The 20,318-nt window shown below is 35.9% G+C and overlaps 1 protein-coding gene across 1 annotated transcript in view; it reads left to right on the plus strand.

Annotated features, from left to right (window-relative positions):
- Positions 1-7,772: 7,772 nt before the first annotated feature.
- LOC145255777 (mediator of RNA polymerase II transcription subunit 21-like) overlaps positions 7,773-20,318 on the plus strand; it is a 57,640-nt gene continuing 45,094 nt past the window's right edge. Inside the window, exon 1 of the mRNA XM_080114440.1 lies at positions 7,773-7,928. Within this exon, the coding sequence (XP_079970566.1) occupies positions 7,887-7,928 (42 nt within the window). The 5' untranslated portion in view covers positions 7,773-7,886. The remainder of the gene's footprint in view (positions 7,929-20,318) is intronic.

The following is a 20,318-nucleotide window of genomic DNA, read 5'->3' on the forward strand; positions in this document are numbered from 1 at the left end:
GAGTGAATCTTGGCTTGTGGTTTCTTTGCATCCATTTGGAGTCCGTTGTCCCCTTATGTGGAGACCCATTTAACCCATCTTTTTTCTTTGGTGTCTCAAAACTAACTCACTAAAATTAACTCAGCTTATTCAAACCGGAACACCTGATACGTCACTTCCAAACTCCATTTGGATACTTTTGGTGCAAACTGATCGGTCAACCAAATTTGATACATGTCACAACATAACTCTGACCCTTTCTCCTCCTGCATGCTCATTCAACTTATTCTTTCCCACGATTCAATCTGTTGTTTACTCTGCTAGACAGACAGACAGAAGACAGACAGATAGATTGTGGAGAAATGCGTGACTTACCTGGATAGACCACGTGCGGGTCGGTCACCAAAAATAAATAAAGAGAAAGAAAAGAAACGGTCAAGACTCTTATTTATAGAGTAGTGATCACGTGAGTTGGAAGAATATGCAAATAGAGGTGAACGATTTTGCGATATAAAAAGCCTGTGTTGTTAAGAGGAGGGGCAGACTGTTGGCAGAAGTCAGTGCTGTCAGACGTGCTTTAGAGTTTTGTTATTATATGCTGTGTTCGCTTGTTGGGAGAGAGAAAAGAGAAGAGGAGGAACCAAGAAGACATTCTGCAGATACTTGACTTTGTGTTGGTTTTAAGCTATTTCGGCGCTTGGTGTGCGGTTACTAACAATGGACAGATTCGACATTCGCTTAATACCCGAGTTCGACGGATCTACCACTGGACCGGCTGTCGTTGAATGGATTGAAAAGGCAGAGAAAATCTGTAAACTGTGCAAAATTAAAGAACCAGCCACAGTTATCCCTTTGAGGCTAACCGGAGGGGCCTATGCAGTCTACCAACAACTCGGGGATGAACCAGACTGGGATGAAATCAAGCAGAGCCTGTATACAGCGTTTGGTACAGATCCATTTGTTGCGTGGCAACAGTTCACGAGCCGGACACTTCAACCCAAGGAAACAGTCGACGTGTACCTAGCCGACCTGCGAAAATTATCTGTACCGTTTGGTGGGGTCAACGATAAAATATTAAGCTGTGCTTTTTTGGTAGGCCTACCCGAGGAGGTCAGTAAACTGTTGCGGGCATCATCAAGAATCGATGAATTGTCAACTGATGAGTTATTGGCCCGAGCTCGAAACATCTGTAAGGAACAGGAGCCAATTGCAGCAGCAGCTCGTTTTCAACATGGAGGCAATGTGGACTCTCTTCCAGATAGTAATAAGCATGCCACCCCAGTGTGCTATAAATGTGGGGAGGCCAATCATTTTGCTAAAGAGTGCCGGAGTGATAGGAGAGGTGTATATCCACAATCAAAGAGACCAGTGCAATGCTATCGCTGCAATAAGTTTGGGCACATATCTCGCAACTGTTCGGGAAACGAAGTTGGGGGCAAGGTACTATCGCTACCCTTGCCCCCTGCCAACCAATAAACACAGGATTGCCTGTCATTAGCGTTAAACTTGATGATGTGCAGTGTTCAGCACTTATAGACACGGGGTGTTCCCGGTCTATAGTTAGTGCCCATTGCTGTCCGGTGTGGCGGAGGAACCCAGTCGGCGTTATGACCATCAATGGCTTATCACGGGTATGTTGTGGTGAAGGGACAGTCACAATCTGCACTGAGAAGGGTGACACAGCTAAAGTTGACGTTCTGGTGATGCAGGAGAAACCCCTTGGCTTCGACATGTTGCTTGGAATTGATGCAATACAAGCACTAGGAGGCGTTACAATCACAGCAGCTAGAGGTATCAGGCTTGGAGAAGGGAAAGACGTCTGTGCAGCCATGTCGATTGAAGAAAAGGACTTCTGTGCTACATTTGATGACAACGAAAGGGTGTGGACTGCAAAGTGGAAATGGGCCATGGGCCAGGAACCAGATCGGCTGTGCAACACGATTCCAGAGTATGCAGTTTCTACCAAGAATAGGGCCGCATATGAAGAAGAACTTCAGATGTGGATTGACAACGGTTGGTTAATACCATACCCACAGGAACGTCTGGGATCGCCCAAGGGATTAATTCTGCTCATGGCTGTTGAACAACCTACCAAAGAAAAAATTCGTCCTGTAATGGATTACCGAGAGTTGAATCGGCATGTTGATGCGTTTACCGGAAACGCAGATGTGTGCGCTGCTAAACTGAGAGAGTGGCGTCAAAAAGGGAGCAATGTAGCACTTCTGGATCTAAAGAGGGCCTACCTGCAGATACGTGTCCATGAGTCATTATGGCCGTTTCAGACAGTACTACTCAAGGGAAAACTATATTGTTTGACACGTTTGGGTTTTGGCCTAAACGTAGCACCCTTGATTATGACAACCATTATTAAAACTGTTTTGATGCAGGATGAGACCACAGCAAAAGCTGCTTCAGCCTACATAGATGACATCTATGTTAATGAGGACATAATGTCTGCGGATGCAGTTCGAATAAAACTGAAAGCGTTTGGGTTAATAAGCAAAGACCCTAAGCGCCTAAAGGATGGAGTGCCCGTACTAGGCCTCGAGGTCTGGGAGGAGGGCAATACGTTGCGATGGAAACGAGGGAGCCCACTTCCAAAGTTACCCAATGTATTAACAAGACGTACTGTGTTTTCTATCTGTGGTAAATTGGTAGGACATCTACCTGTCTGTGGATGGCTCCGATCGGCAACAGGAGTGGTGAAAAGACGAGTGACTACAGTAACAAAAGGATGGGACGATGTTGCGGATGATGATTCTCTCCAACAAATGATGGCTGAAATGTTGTCCAGAGTGCATAGGAATGACCCTGCCCGGGGTGAGTGGCAAGTGTCTGGAAACGAACTAAATGCATGGGTTGACGCAAGTTCGTTGGCTACAGGTGTCGTGTTGGAGCAACTAGGTGTTGTTGTGGAAGATGCATGCTGGCTTCGTCCGAAAAATGATGCCCAACATATAAATTTGGCAGAACTTGATGCCACGTTAAAAGGTCTTAATCTCGCATTGCAATGGAAGACTAATGTTGTGCATCTCCACACTGACTCATTGTGTGTTTACCATTGGTTAACCGACACCTTGACTGGAAAGGCTCGAGTTAAGACTAGAGCTGCAAGTGAAATGCTAGTACGAAGGAGACTAGCAATAATTAAGCGTCTAGTTGACGAATACAGCTTGCAGGTAGACATTACGTTAGTCTCGTCGATGCAGAATTTGGCTGATAGCTTGACTCGAGTACCAAAGAGGTGGATCGATGCAATGAGGCAGGGATCCGATCTTCAACAACAAACATGCGCGACTGTAACGGATCAATTAACACCTGACCAGATCCGTATGATACACCAGCAGATTGGACATCCTGGAATTCAGAGGACTGCATATTTTGTCCGAAGAGTATGCCCTGCAACTACAAAAGCATCAGTGAAAGCAGCCATACGTTCGTGTGAAGAGTGTCAGAGAATTGATCCGGCACCATCCCAATGGCAAAACGGGAAGCTCGAGGTGGAGGGCAACTGGCAGCGAGTAGGGATGGACATAACACATTATGGGGACAAACATTTTTTGACCATGACGGATTGTGGCCCGACGCGTTTCACAATATGGCGCCTGTTGACACGACAGGATGCAGCCAGCATTATACAACAGTTGAGAGCTGTCTTTTTTGAACGTGGTGCCCCGATTGAAATTCTGACTGATAATGCCGCCACATTTCGATATCAAGAATTTCAGAAATTCGTGCACGAATAGGGGATTAAAATGCATTATCGGTGTGCATATTATCCCGAGGGTAATGGTATAGCAGAACGGTGTCACCGCACCATCAAAAGAATTGCAGCCAGGACGCAGTGCTCTATTCCAGAAGCTGTGTACTGGTATAATATAACACCCAAGGACAATGCAACACCAGCAACTGCACCAGCCAATGGGATTTACCAATATGAACAGCGTGTGAAAGGAGTTGATGCCATACCATCAGTGGTGAGTGTTGTCAATACACCATATCAGGTGGGAGACCTTGTTTGGATAAAACCCCCAAATGCTGGGTGCACTACGAAATTTTTTCAGGGAAAAATAGACGAAATCATAAGTCCTCAGACCATGTTGATTGGTGGCATACCACGTCACGTAAAAGATATCCGCCCTTGTTATACCTCTTCTGATTCTGAGGACGATGAGGAGGATCACACACCGTTCAGAGATGATCCTGATCACTTACTGCCCCTTCAGGTGAGCATAGAAACACCACCAACAGAACCAGATGAGGGAATGATGGGACATACTGATGACAATAGTGAGGAGAGCGATGGACACAAGGAAGTAATGCCTCATCGAAATACTCGACAGAGACGAATACTGCCCACCCCCCGTGATTGCGAAACCCCGCGAGAAGGGATGATGGAGCATACCGAGGAGATGACGCCTCCGATTCTTCGGAGAAGTACCCGACAAAGACGGATACTGCCCCCCTGCCCTGATTGTGAGACACCGCCTATGGAACCACGAGACGGGATAATGGAACAGACTGGTAGTAATGATGGTGGTAATGAAGAAAACAGCAATGAGGAAGTGCTGCCCCCAATTCTTCGAAGGAGTACCCGCCAACGACGATTGCCCGCATGTCCTGTTTGTGATCATGAGATCAGGGGGGAGTGTGGAGAAATGCGTGACTTACCTGGATAGACCACGTGCGGGTCGGTCACCAAAAATAAATAAAGAGAAAGAAAAGAAACGGTCAAGACTCTTATTTATAGAGTAGTGATCACGTGAGTTGGAAGAATATGCAAATAGAGGTGAACGATTTTGCGATATAAAAAGCCTGTGTTGTTAAGAGGAGGGGCAGACTGTTGGCAGAAGTCAGTGCTGTCAGACGTGCTTTAGAGTTTTGTTATTATATGCTGTGTTCGCTTGTTGGGAGAGAGAAAAGAGAAGAGGAGGAACCAAGAAGACATTCTGCAGATACTTGACTTTGATGCTTTTGCTCGGCGTTTGCCTAACATTGTGACATGCCTGATGCCCCAGGCATTGATGAAGCTTTGAAAAGCTTGTCTAAAGTACTGTGGACCATTATCTGTCATGGTTTCATCTGGATAACCAAAAAATAAGGCATAATATTTCATTTTATCTGCCACTGCTTTGTGGGTTACTGGTGTTGATGTTTCATTGATGATTTGGTACTTTGAGTACCTGTCAATACTGAGCAGGAATTGCTGCCTATCAACCTCAAATAGGTCTGATGCAATGAATTTTCAAGGCTGAGATAGAATTTTGTGTGGGTGCAGTGGTGCGTGGCTGTGCACATCTTAGTGTTCCTGATAAACTTGCACATCCTTTCAATATCTTTGTTGATATTTACCCAGTACATGCTTTCTCTTGAAAGTCGGTGTGTTTTACCTATGTCTTGATGAACCCTTTGGAGCTGGTATAGGATGTCTTCCTTCATGGAATTTGGGATGAGTACTTTACTATTGCAGGATTCCAGATTCAATGGCAAGTTCATTGCGGAAGGACCAGTGTGATCGGATCTTGGCAGGTAATTCATGGATATTAACTGGTCATCCTTGGTACATGATCTCCTTAACAAGATTCATGTTAGGTCCTTCACTGTTTCATTTCGGAATATTTTCTGCTTCTCAAATGAGAAGTTGATGATTGAGATGGTCAGATCCTTATTGACTTCAGTGTTTATGCTATCTGCCCTCTCATCTAGCTCAATTGGTTTGTGGTTTCCACAATGGAATTTTGAAACAAAAAACAAAAACAAAATATTCTAGAATGACTTAAGAAACAAAATATTTATATCAACAATTTTACAGAGATGTAAAATATACTTTGAAAGACCAAAGATTTTCGAGAAGTTTTAAAATTCTTGAATAAGAAGTAGATAAAAGCATCAGAAAGTTTTTTTTTCAAAGTTTTGTTGTGTGTGTGTGTGTGTGTGTGTGTGTGTGTGTGTGTGTGTGTGTGTGAGAGAGAGAGAGAGAGAGAGAAAGATTACACTTTGGGTTACTGGATTCACTGAAGATATAGCAGCAAGCAGGCTTAAAGGAATTTCAGTATGGAGCATTCCCTTATTCTAGGATGAGCATTATTGACATTAACAGTCAAAGTACATCACATCATGAATGTACTATACCACACGATAGAGGGGCATAGGCCATCCACAACTTTGTAGATGCTTTTGTAATGATGAATTCTTTTTTCGGGGTGAGGGCGCTGGCCCTACACCTAACCCTCCCAGAAGGTACATACAGCGCCTAGCCTTCCCACTGGTACTGGCCAGGCTCAACGTTGCTTAACTTCGTGATTGTACCATATATACATCATAAATGTACCCTGGAAAAATTATAGGCAGGAGTGTTACTTTTAGAGGTTGAAACCATTGTAAAAATATTTTGAATTCATGCCTCTCTGTGAAAACCGACTTGACAAAGTGGAAAACAAAAAAGGGTAGCAATTAAAACCATTTTCTTTTTGGCATTCATTCAAATCGTATTTCGATATAAAAATATGGCAGCAAACTATCATAAAAAAGTGAAAAGGAAAGAAGAAGAAGAAGAAGAAGAAGAAGAAGAAGAAGAAGAAGAAGAAAGAGTAAATTAAACAGACAAAGAAAAAAGAAGTCATTCACAGCTCATTCATCAATGTCTAATCTATCAGAAATCTTTTTTTTAATTTCAAAAAAAAAAAAATGTTTCACCCTAAACAAGACTTAGAACAACTTGGAGATAATGGCTACACTTTTGGAATAATTCGACAGGAATACTATGTAAGGAGTTGAGCACTGAGATGTCTTTACACTGCACTTTGACTTCTGCATGTCAATAACAGCCAGGTAAACAGGAACTTGGGAGGGAATTCCAAAGATTGAGGGAAGAAACTATTAGAATAGAAAGTTTTCCGGCATCTAAAGATCTCTACAGTTGAATTTTGCAGCTTGTTGAGTAAGTTGAGTGTATTTCTGTTAAGGAAGTACAAGTGCCTTGAGTTTGTCAAAGCACATTTCATTGCAATACTCGTAAAACAGGCACAGAGATGCAACATTTTGGCAATGGAAAGAAATTGGAGTTTGGTTGATAATGTTAGATCTATTAGTGTGGAGACTCTTTTTTAGATTTTTCTAAGAGTGAGAAACTAGAGGCAGATGCACCATATGGCAGCAATATTTCATATATGAGTGAATGGTGGCCTTGTGCAGATGTAGGATGCTGTCAGGTGTCAGCCACTTTCTAGCACGATAGAGAGAACAATTTCAACTTTTTTTTTCGATATTTTCAATTTTTAATATCTTGATTAAACTGTACAAGTACCATAACACTTTTTTTTCTGAGTTAAAAAAAAAAAAAAAAATTTTAAAAAGATGGCGGCCATTGCACAAAGCTATTATAGGAAGCATTAGATTTTTACGGAATCACAATTGTACATTATTATTATCAGCGAGAATTTAAAATGTTATATTTGTCCGCAACTGACCCGAATACAATTGTAAACAGCTGAATAGAAAATAAATTTAAAAAATCAACTTCTTAAAAGGTAAATCTTCGGGTGGTCCCCCCGTGCACTTTTACGTTTTTTTTTTGTTTTTTTTTTGTTTTTTTTCCTATAAATATAGTTTTAATCGATTAACAATAAACATAAAAATGTGTAAGACACGTAAAGACGAGAAATACAAGCATACACAGAGACACGATAAGGTTTCTCATAATCATTTAATACAGAAATCAATTCATTAATATTTAATTAATATCAATACATTAATATTTAATTAATATTTTAATACAGAAATTTAATACAGAAATCATTAATTATATATACACTGACCCAAGACTTTATATACGAAACAATATTTCCTATTTTTCGCTTTTAATATCTTTAACTTCCGGTTACAAGCCGGAAGTTAATATTTTAAAGATGGCTGACAGATTAACGCAACTTCAAGATGTTGTCAACCAGGTAAGCCGGTGATGAATTATTGATGCATTTAATTTTTAAATGGAATAATTGTTTCTCACGTTTAATATGAATATTATTTTATATGTTTAAATTTCGAGAAACAACAGCATTTATATCTTTTTATTTGAATAATCATCATCCGCATTTTTTCATATAATCGTAACTAAAACAAACAATTGTAGTTTTCGGCAAAATTTTGGGCTTTTTTGTTTTTTTACAAAAAATAAAATTTTTTTTAAAAATGACAGAAATATACAACAAATAAAGGTAAAACTATACAAACACCGTGACAGCGAATTAACCCTACCCCTAACCCTAACCCTAATCCTAACCCTAACCCTAACCCTAACGCTGTCACGGTGTTTGTATAATAATACCCAAATAAATACTACTCTGCTAATGCACTTACTGATCTTCGCTATTTTTTTAATAGTATTTTCAAGTTTGGGTTTGTTTTACTGTACACATTCGAAAAAGTTGTCACAAAACAAATATATAACAAATAAATGTTATTAAAGGCAAGATAAGTTACTTTTCTACCTAACTGGATATGTTTTTAGTGTTTATATTTAATGTAACATGTTTATTCAGCTCGAAAAACATACAGTGTTTACCGATGTATTGGAAAATTTAAAATGGCAGCCGACTCTCTCTTTGAGGCGGTAAGTTTGGGAAAATGAGTTATAAATAAAAAAAAAAAAGACAAAATACTGTTAGAAACTCGCTCAATATATGTTACCGTGACATAGGCTGACATATATTCGGCGGGTTTTTAACAGTATTTTGACTGTTTCTTTTTATTTATAACTTCTTTTCCCAAACTTACCGTCTCCGAGAGAGAGTCGGCCGCCATTTTGAATTTTCGAATACATCGGTAAACACTGTATGTTTTTCGAGCTGAATAAACATGTTACATTAAATATAAAGACTAAAAACATATCCAGTTGGGTAGAAAAGTAACTTATCTTGCCTTTGATAACATTTATTTGTTCTATATTTGTTTTGTGACTTTTTCGAATCTGTGTACAGTAAAACAACCCTCCCTTCTGTCTCCATGTTAAGAATGGCTTTCTAAATAACGTTATTATTTCAGCACGGATCAATAAGTGCATGATGACTGCATGAGTACCAATACTACTAAAAGCCAGATAAGTTACTCTTCTACCTATCTCAATATTTTTTTTTTTTTTTTGTATTTCGATTTACTTAAACGCGTTTATTTACTTTGAAACAAAAGCGATGTCAAGTTAGAATGGGGTAAAAAAAAAATGGCGGGTTTTTTGTTATATCCATTTAGACCCTCAGTAATCACTCAAAAATTATTGAAACAAAATATTGGTAAAATGTTACGGTACTAGTGCACTAGCAGTATCAGAATTTTGGGGAAATTTTCAGGCGAGTCGCCATTTTGAATATACACCTATATTTCTATCAGATTTTAATAATAGTAAAACGTAATTTAAACCCGTAAATTTTATTTCAATAAAACGAGCAAAGACCAAATTTTAATATCATAAAAGCTTTAATAGAGAAATAAACAATTTTATTTTTCCTTCGATTTCTTCACTTAACATTACACGGATTGTTGAACAATAACATTACTTGAATCTTACGATAATTATTTTAACGGCAAAATAAAGAACTTACCTGGTTAATGAGTAAGATATGCTTTCTTTTAATCTTCCTGTATGAGAATTTATTCATATTTATGTATTATAATCCATGTATTTTTTAAATGGAAGGATTTTTCCAACACGCATCGCGACCACGCATGGCTTTCAAGCAACTTGTAACGACACCGGAAGTGAAAAATTATCTCTTACTTATGTACGGAGGCCTATAAGTGTAAAAAAAAACACTAATTCAGAAACCTTAATAATCTTGATATTGGATTATATTCCTTCAAATTTTCCACTTTTAAAGGTTTTCGGAGGCGCTGAAAACGGAAATAACCATTTATATATACGGCAAACGAAACTAGTAGTTTCCAAGATAAAAAATTTTACAAATGGTCACAAAGTGGGGGGTCACTTTTCTATAATGATGTGACGTCAAATGGGCACCCACTTTATGGCCACATTGCAATGAACAGATTTAAGGGAGATAACTTGTCCTTTTTTTTTATTTTTGTGCCTTTACGCTATCGTAAATAAAAAACTGGGAGTTTTCATTTTTTCATTAACACGAATTACGATATGACGCAGATATGCAATGTTATTTTTTTTTTTTTAATATCTTAAAGAAATACCTGAATTTTTTTTTTTATTATACTATAAATCTGCATTATCCGATTTCGTCTTTTTTTTTTTTATATCGAAAAAAAGGAAACCAGGAATTAAATATAAAAATATAAACTGATCGACCATTAATTACTGGAACATTCTAAGCAAAAATTAAGCTTCCACGTAAAAAAAAAAAAAAAAAAAAAAACATGTGGTTATCGAAAAAAGAATGATTTAAATTTTGGACTTTACCGGTAAATTTACAGATAAGTGATATTTTTTGTTGTTTTAAATTTGAGTATTTTATTTATTCATGTTTTATCTTCAATTTGTGATATATAAAACGTGCCGAACAAAATTAATTATTAAAATTCTCATAGACATTCCAAAATGGGGAGGTGAATTTATAAAACAACGTTTGTCTAAAATATTATATTTAGTTTATCGGAAAGAGCATAAAATTTTACATTCACCCTGAAAAAAACGTAACAATTGAACGAATAGGAAAATTTTGATAGATTTTTAAAGTTTAAAAATTGAAAAATATTCATCTCATAAAAATCAATTACAAAAATGGCTTCCCAGAGCGCACACACGCACTTTGTAAACAATGTTTTTTAAACAATGAAAAATAATATTTCTATTATTTTTTAAACAACTTAAATAGTTTATTTTGGAAGCATATTCTATAAAGAAAATAAATAACCCACTTTAGAAAGAGAAATTACGAGTTTTCTATATTTTAATCGCAGTTTTCTGTTAGGGGTGTCAAAAATTCCCCCAAAATTCTGATACTGCTACTAGTGCACTTATTGATCCGTGCTGAAATAAGTTATTGATTAAAAACATGACGAGGAGAGGGTGTTTTTTTACCTATTCTATACTTTAACCTTACAATTGAATAAAAAAACATAAAACTTTAATTAAACTTGGAAATACAATTTAAAAAAATAGCGCGGATCAGTAAGTGCGCTAGCACCAACGTTACATATTTGCATGATCGGTGAGATTTGTTGGCTTCTCTTGTGGTGAATTTTCCTTGTGCTGGGCTTGAAACAGGGAGAAAGTTGCAATAGGTTGCCCTGTTGCAACCTCTAAAGTCTGGAAGCACTTATGTGTATCCAACCTCTTACACTGCCCGAATGCCAATGCCTAAAAAAAGCAAACATGCCCCCTATGCGGTATTCTGCCGCTTTAAATATGAAGCGGGGGGGGGGGCATAACGTGAAATCATGTTCACACGTGAATCACGCATGCCTAAGAATTAGAAGATGGTACAGCAGACGCCCAGAGAGTCATACGCTTACATAATTTCTCACACATTCCCATCTCAAGACACAAAAAAGAAAAAGGAGTCTTGGAATATATTTCCTTTTCTTTTTTCCAGAATACAAGCCCCTAGGAAAATGCCTTAAAGATCACCTCACATTTAAACCGCCGCTAGTCTCGCTTACCAGCCGACGCAAGATATCCCCCCGCTAGTCTCGTCTAATTTGATTTTAAATTTCTCCTTAAAAAATGACGACTTCCTACATACAGGTCGACCGAATTGTATTCTAAGTTCTTTTAAAAGCGACAATATTTTTTTTTTTTTTAAACAAAAGCGTTCGACTTGAATCATAGATTCATAAATAACTCGTTTATAAGTCAGTGTTTTTTTTTTTTTTCTATTCTCAAAAGACAACGGAATTTCACTGCAGAGTCTACGTTTAAAACAACCACTTTTTAATACATATAAGTCGACCGAATCATATAAAGTTTCTTTAAAACGACTTTTTTCCAAAACAAATTCGACTCGAATTGTCCTTTTATAAAAGAACTTTATTTAAAAGCAACGATTCTTTTTCCAACACAACAGGATTTCATTTTAAATTCAAAAGACAACGGAATTTCACTGCAGAGTCTACGTTTAAAACAAAATTTCACTGCAGAGTCTACGTTTAAAACAACCACTTTTTAATACATATAAGTCGACCGAATCATATAAAGTTTCTTTAAAACGACTTTTTTCCAAAACAAATTCGACTCGAATTGTCCTTTTATAAAAGAACTTTATTTAAAAGCAACGATTCTTTTTCCAACACAACAGGATTTCATTTTAAATTCTGCACTGAAAACGACTTGCAGGTGCACATAAAAAATTATCCAAAGTCCGAGTTTCGAACGCATGTTTAACTTCATAGCATCAAATCTATGCGGTATTCTGCTGCTTTAAATACAAAGCAGGAGGGGGTATAACGTGAAATTACATTCACACGTGAATCACGCATGCCTAAGAATTAGAAGATGGCACAGCAGACGCCCAGAGAGGCAGACGCTTACATAATTTCTCACACTCAAGGTGTATCAGAAAAAAATAAGAACTTTAATAATTCCACTTACTATTTTTTCGAAGCTTATAACTACTTGAAAAATGTAATTCAAACCCTAATTTTTTTTCAATTAAAGGAGCAAAGACCAAATTTTTAAAAACTAACAGGTTTAATAGCAAATTATGCAATATTTGTTTTTTTTTAATATTGGTTTTCTTTAAAAAGGATATAAAGAATATCCACATATTTTGACTTGCTTCGATAAATATATGTATATATATAAATGCTAAAAAATTACTTGCCTATAAAAACATACTATTAAATGAGTAGTTCCATTCTTCATTGTTAAGAATTTATCCATATTTATATTTTAAATTCCATGTATTTTTTAAATAAAAGGATTTTTTAAAGCGAGGGTCATAGAAAATCGCATTTTCACGTGTTTCGCTCGAAGCTGTAAAGAGGTGCTGCTAAAATGAAATTTATGAAATATGGATTCGTCCAAGGGACATGAATAATGTCTCTTTTTTATTGTGTGTATTAACCAAAATTAGTACTTTTGGTCCTCCTTAGTTAAAAAAAAAAACGCACATTCACTTATAAGTTTTTCCCCCTAAAACCAAAAAATCCAATTCACCGATTTTTTTTTAATTTTCTTAATGAAATACACAAGTTTTTGATTGATATATTTTAATACTTCTTTATCGACTGATTTTTTTTTTTTTTTTAAATATCTAAAGAAAAGAAAACATTGAATGAAATAGAAAAAAATTGCCGTCAGCATTTGGTATTTACTTGACGATATAAGCATAGCATGAGCTTTTATTTAAAAAAAAAAAAAAAAATCAACATGGTTTTTAAAAAAAAAAAAAAAAAAAAAAAAAGCTTTTATACTTTGAACTTTACAGGTAAATTTCCAAAAAAAACTTTTTTTTTTTAATTTCAAATTAGAACATTTCCTTTATTGATCTTTTTATCTTCAATTGCAACGGATAGCTCGGGACAGATGGCTAAAATCCAGAGAAGGGTTCCTCATTGAATGATAAAGCCCTTATTGATGCAGATGTTGATCCAGACATAACTCAGCGTTTGCTCGACTTCCACCGGAACATGATGTCAACAGCTCGGGTTCTGTTACTGTATGATGTAACATAAAGCTGAGCCGATTACAATGCAACGTGATGATTTTGAATTTGAACCTGAAAATCTGAGTAGCAGACAACAATTTGGAAGAGGATAAAAAGGTTTCTCATTGAACATGGAATAATCCTGGTAGCCATTTCTTTTTACAACTGAGGAATTGGTAAAGCCGTTCTAAACATGGAGAAGTTGAGGGGAGTTTATTCCGAAAGCCGTTCTTAACATGGGGAGGTTGGGGGGTGTTTATTCTGAAAGCCATTCTTAACATGGTGAGGTTGGGAGTGTTTATTTCGAAAGCCGTTCTTAACATGGGGAAGTCGGGGATGTTTATTCCAAAAGTCGTTCCTAACATGGGGATGTCGGGAGTGTTTATTCCGAATTCCGTAAAAAAAAAAAGTGAAAAATGTTGTAAAAAATACCCTGGTAAAACTTGCGGAGAACGCTCTGTTTTATGGTTGTTTTAAAAATGGAACAAAAATTTGTCACGTCATACAACAGCAGAACCTGAGCTGTTGACATCATGTTCCAGAGAAAGCTGAGCAAACACTGAGTTACTGCATATCTGTATCTGCAGGAGTACCAAATTATTTTTGTTTTAATCCGTAAGTTTACATTGTATTTAAAAACAAAACAAAAAAAAAAGCACACACAAAAACAATTGTTCTTGTGGCTTGTCTGTCCTTCTTAAGCCTCACTTTCATTTGTAGCGGATCTTTGTTAGAACGCTACAAAAATATAATTAAAGGATTAGGTCTTAATTTCAGAAATTATTCTTGATACATCAATGGCAACTGGCAGAAAGAGAGAAAGAGAAAACCTTCTTTTGTATAAATATCACTTGCAACAGATTGCCGTCAGTTGCGACCTAAAGTTACAGTCCTTGAAATCCAGTAATAAATGTTAGTAATACCACAAATTAAATAGCAATAGAAAGGAATAACTACCGTGATGGTAGGAACCAATTGTAAAAAGAGGAAAGGGTAGTAAAACTTGTGAAAAACAAGCCATTTTATAGCATGATCCAAGGGTCACATCATTACCCATTAATACCATATATTACGACCATGTAATCCCTACAGCCACCTACCTTGAAAATGCTGCTGTCAAATCTGACATAGTTATATAGAATAAGTCAGAGAGAGTGGCAACCTTGGAGCAAACTCTCTAATGATGGAGGTCTGAACAGAGCTGAAAGGGAGAAACAGACCAAATATCAAGGTCTCATGTATGATATGAAAAGATACCAGTTATTATAGGTGCCACAGAGTTTATGAAGAAGAACCTGAAGTCCTACCTAACTAATATTCCTAGTGAACCAAGTGCAAAAGAGATCCAGACAATTGCACATAAGGGAACAACGAGGATACTAAAAAGAGCTCTTGGTTGGTTTCAATAAAAAGCAGGGCAATGTTGGCAGCTGGTTTGGTTTCTTGTGTCGCTTGATATGTTTTGTCCTCTCTAGCTTGGTGTCTATGGTAAGAGATATTCTGATCATTCAGTGGTCACTCTCTGTGTTTAACTTGTTGATGGCAGAAACATCAGTCAGTGTGTGGTCTGTCGGTAAAGAAGAAGTCAGTTTTATTCTTTATGGTGCCATTAGGGGATATCCAAGTCCAGTGTCTGTTTTTTTCATTGAAGAACGTGTTCATGATCTTTAACTGATGGTGTTCTGCAAAGTTAACTAGGTCATCGTTCATAAAGGAGACACTGCAGATATTAAGAACTATTGGTCAATCAGCCTTCTGCCAGTGACATACAAGGTATTCTCTCAGGTTTTGCTAAGACGTATGCTAGTGACACTAGACAGTCATCAACTGTGTGAACAAGCTGATTTCAGAGCAGGTTACTCCATCATCGACCATATCTAGGCTGTCAGTCAACTGCAAGAGAAAGCCAATGAATACAAGATTCCACTGTGCTTTGCATTTGTGAATTACGAAAAGGCTTTCGACTCTATAGAGTTTGATCCATTGTTCATTGCTTGAGAACCAACGTTACAATCTTCAAAGGAAGAAGATTTAAAAGATAAATAAATAAAAAACAAAAAAGGGGAAAGTGCTTTTGCATCTTGTCTCCCCAAACAAGAGGCCATTGAAGATAAGTAACATTTTCTTATACATTCAAGTATGGAAGCTATTTTGGCCATCTTGCAGTTTAGACAGACCAAAATATGAGGACAATACAGAACATATTTCGGGGTACACCGGCTGTTATAATGTCATTTGTTTGGCTATTTAAAATGACATAATTACTGTAAAAGAATTTAAAAATTGAAATAAAACAATATTGAATTTTTTTTTTTTTTTTTACACAGTGGTCACCACTTATCAAGGCGCAGAAGCCACTCAGGGATTGACATAATAAAATTAAATTGAAACAATATTAGAAAACAGAATATTTATTAAATGATTTTTATCAAATACAGAAATTTTTTATTAAATGATTTGGTACTGGTGCACTTATTGAACCGTGCTGAAATAATGTTATTATTTAGAAAGCCATTCTTAACATGAGGATAGGAGGGTGTTTTGTAACTATTCTGTACTTTCACCTAACAATTTAATAATAATAAAAATAATAGATATCGTAAAACTTTAATTTAACTTGAAAATACTATTTAAAAATAGTGCGGTTCAATAAGTGCACTAGTATCAATGCTTTTTATTAAATACAGAAACAAACAAATAAACATAACAAATGATATTGTTCTCGGATACATAAATATGAGGAAATATCTGACTCGATTTTCCTTCTCCGCCACACAAATTCCAACAAATGTAGATTGTACATAATTATATTTTTTATAATAATAATTAAGTAATTAATAATTAAATTCTTTAACATTAATTTAATTTTAAAAAATTCTTTCACAATAATTACATCAATATTAATAGCCAATCCAATGACATTCTTACAGGCGGTGTACCCCCAAATATGTCCCAGTATTTTGGTTTATCTAAACTACAATATGGACGCTATTTTTTTCTCCCTTATAGTGAACGATGAAAATTTGATTTTCGTGACTAAAAATAAAACTTCTTGATCAAATTACATAATTTTGGGAATATTTCATCTTCGTTACATGACTGATACATACATCATACAGATTTTTCTCTATTTTCTTTACTTTTAATTGCTGCCATAAGTGCCAATTTGAATAAGCACCTTTTGTTTAATTCTCGATTTTTGAGTGAATATCGAATGTCCAAATGGCCATAATAAAACTGTCTTTTATTTTTATATATATATTTTTTCATTCTAACTCAATAAACTGTACACTGCGTTTGTTTCAAGGTAAATAAATGCTTTCAAATGAGTTAGAACACACACACAAAACGGTATTGGTGCATATTGCGAACCGAATTTCTCATAAATATCTGTTAGGGCTGGACTGGAAATTTATGCAAACCACTGGAATACGCTGAGCACTGGTCAATTTGCTGATCGGCCAATCAGAAAACAATTAGCCAATGTGGAGCAAAGCAGGCAACTTTTTGATAAATTGGAAAATGAAAAAAAAAGGGTACTTCTGCATTTATCAATCTGCAATTTCCACAAAGCTACTCAAGTGTGCCTGGCAGATGACGGGAAGAATCAAAAATGGTTGACAAGTAGTTTTCTGGATATTAAGAAATTTTTTCCAATATATCACTTAATAAATGTCAATAACATTTGCCATTCTTAACATGGGAAGCAAATCCTACCCCCCCCCCAAATAACTGGTGTGTAACCATGCAAAAAAAATCTTTCTACACAAAGAATAAAGCAATATTTATCAAATTTTCAAGATTTTTTTTTTTTTTTTTTTGTCTCTTTGAATTAATATTTTTATTAATATTCAAGATTTTCTGTTCCCTAGCATTTTTAAGATTTGATTGGCACTGGTTGAGTTCAAGCGGATATTTACAGAAATCTGGTTCGTAATATGCAAAAGAGAAAAAAAAAAAGGAAAAAAAAAACTTATCCAAGTAGTTAGTAGTTATCTTGCTTTTGGTAACATCTAGTTTTTAGTCCGCCGACAAAGGAAGGGTTGGACCTGGTAATTCACTCACGTTCATTTGTTCGCACTTTTCTCAATAACCACGCTTTGTATTTTTTGATAAATTTTTCACAAACATTAGTCATGATGAAAGTAAATTTTTGCCTGACAGATTTTCTGGGATAACTCTGGTTGCTCCCCTAGGGAGTATTATAGGGACAAAATTGCCCCAAAATTGTTCATCCATTCACACTTTTCTCAATAACCACGCCTTGGAGTTTTTTTTTTAATTTTGCACAAATATTAGTCATGTTGAAAGTAAATTTTTCACTCGTGGAGGGGAACCCCGTATGCTCAGCTTGTTTCACCCAGTTCTTGTTTTGTTGCCTATTGTAAAATGGCTTATTCATTTTAAATTGTATGGTTAAAGTAACAATTAGGTCCTGAATTTGATACTTATTCAGAAAAAGTACCATGTTGAAATAATGTTAGCATGGAGAGGGAATGGTGTTTTGTAACTATTCTTTCAACTAACAATTTAATAATCAAAGATACCATAAAACTTTTCAACTTGAAAATACTATTTGTAAAAATAGTATGGTACCTTCTTTGCATAAGGACCCTGAATTTCATTTTGGGTTGCTGCTACGCAAACGGCTACACTATGACAAGACAGTGTTCCCCATGATGATTACATATAAAATCAAATGTTTTTAATTGAATTTTTACTGTATATCTTGATTATTAAACTTTTAATAGCAGTTTACAAACCATGCTATTTTTTAGATAGGATTTTTGGGAATTGTGCAGTGAAGCCAACAAACAATAAAGTGTTTAAAAGAAAATCAAATTTACAACAAATAAATGTTACTTTTGTATCTACCTGGCTCATTCCTTTGTATTTTTCAAATAGTTTAAAAAAAAATTTTTTGCATCTCAAATATTCATTATATACAAGGTGTTAACCAATAAAGATGGCTGCCAACACATGAAAAATATTGACAGCCATCTTTATTCCACAGGACTGAAATTCTTGGAAAGAAACTACTGGGATAGGAAGCTGTATTACAGTGAGGTATCAAAATGGAGATCACTAGATCAATAAGTCAATGAACTGACATGAATATAGCAGGGAATAGATCAGAAAATTCTGAAGAACACCTGTCATAATAGTATTTATAGGAAAGACATACTAGCAACATCACTTTTGTGAGAGAAAGGCTGCAGAGAAAAAGAAATGGTAGAGGTGGGGGGGGGGCAATTAAATTATAGATACATTTCTGAACCTTATTAAGAAACTTCAAACGGAACATAGATTCATCAACCCAAATATGACAACATTACTCCATACATGGTCTGATAATAGATTTGAAGAGATAGAAAATAACTTCAAGTGTGAGAAAGTGTCTGAAGCGAAACAGAGAACCAACTTTATGGGAAGCAGAAAGAGCAATGGATCGAATGTATGAACTCCATGAAAGATTTGGTGAGAAAGAAAAACCAAGAAGTTTCCAGATCTATTTCTTCTCAAGAACAAAACCATCCATGAGTTTCTCGGGAAGAAAAGGGACATGCTTACGAGTGAAAGAAAAGAATCCTGGTCAGCCTCATATTCCAGCTGATGCTACACTTTGTCTATTTTGTTCTTAAGTGGTGAAGTAGAAATCTTTAAAGACTGAGGTAATTTTAATTTTTGTTTCACTCCAGTGTTTCTTTTGGAAGGGATGGATTTTCTCTACATTAAAAAGTAGCCTAGTTAGTGCCTTACTCTGCTCTTGTTGAGTTGTAGTTAGGAAAGGAATAGAGTTATCTCCCTTGCCATTAGAGTACATCCTACTCTGCAATGGTTCATCCAATGAAATTAAATTCACTGAAATGAAATTTCAATAAAATGAAAAAGTTATTTTTCACTCATTCAATATCCAAGTGTATTATCTATGTTCCTTTTGAAAAGAGGTTTGATGCTGTCTGGCTGTCCTTATGCTAAATCTCCAGTAATCACAATTGTGAGAATTAACTATTTTCCACTATTTACTTGATGGCTTTGTATGTTTTCATAGGGCATCTGACTTTCTTTTTGCTGCCCAGTCTTAGGTCTTTGCAAGTGCTTATGTACCCCTTGCTTCTTTCAACATGCCTGAACCAGCAATGATGGTTAACCTTTATTAGGACATCATTTTGGCATACCCAATTTCTCAGAGTGTCTGTCCTAATGTTGTGAATTTTTTACATATTTACCTAATTATTGCTTTTGTCATTTTCCTCGTCTGGAAAGTGAGACCTTGGTGATGTCTTAATATGATACAGTTCCGGTTGGATGTGAACTTCCAGATTAAGAACAGGCGCAGGAACCCAGTATCTAAAGAAGTCACAACAAGAGTGTTGATTCCTTTGAAGTTCACTGACACCATGCAGACATAAATTTTGTGTAATTATTATATATAGATATAAACATGCATATATATATATATATATATATATATATATACACACACACACACACACACACACTAAATTGCATTGTTGCATTCTTACAAAATGCACACACGCAATATCTCCTATATAATATTTTGACTGCAGAAATTTCCAAGTATTGTAGGTTTGCAATAACAGATGCCACATACTAATTCATTATGTCTAGACTATTAGCCACTATCTTAGGTAATTTTCAAACACAATTTTCGACACATTAAGTTGTTATAATAAAATGCTACATTGCATCCTAGGAGCAACACCA

Source organism: Euprymna scolopes, chromosome 31, assembly GCF_053919585.1.
Source record: "Euprymna scolopes isolate OS-2025 chromosome 31, ASM5391958v1, whole genome shotgun sequence".
Classification (NCBI taxonomy): domain Eukaryota; kingdom Metazoa; phylum Mollusca; class Cephalopoda; order Sepiida; family Sepiolidae; genus Euprymna; species Euprymna scolopes.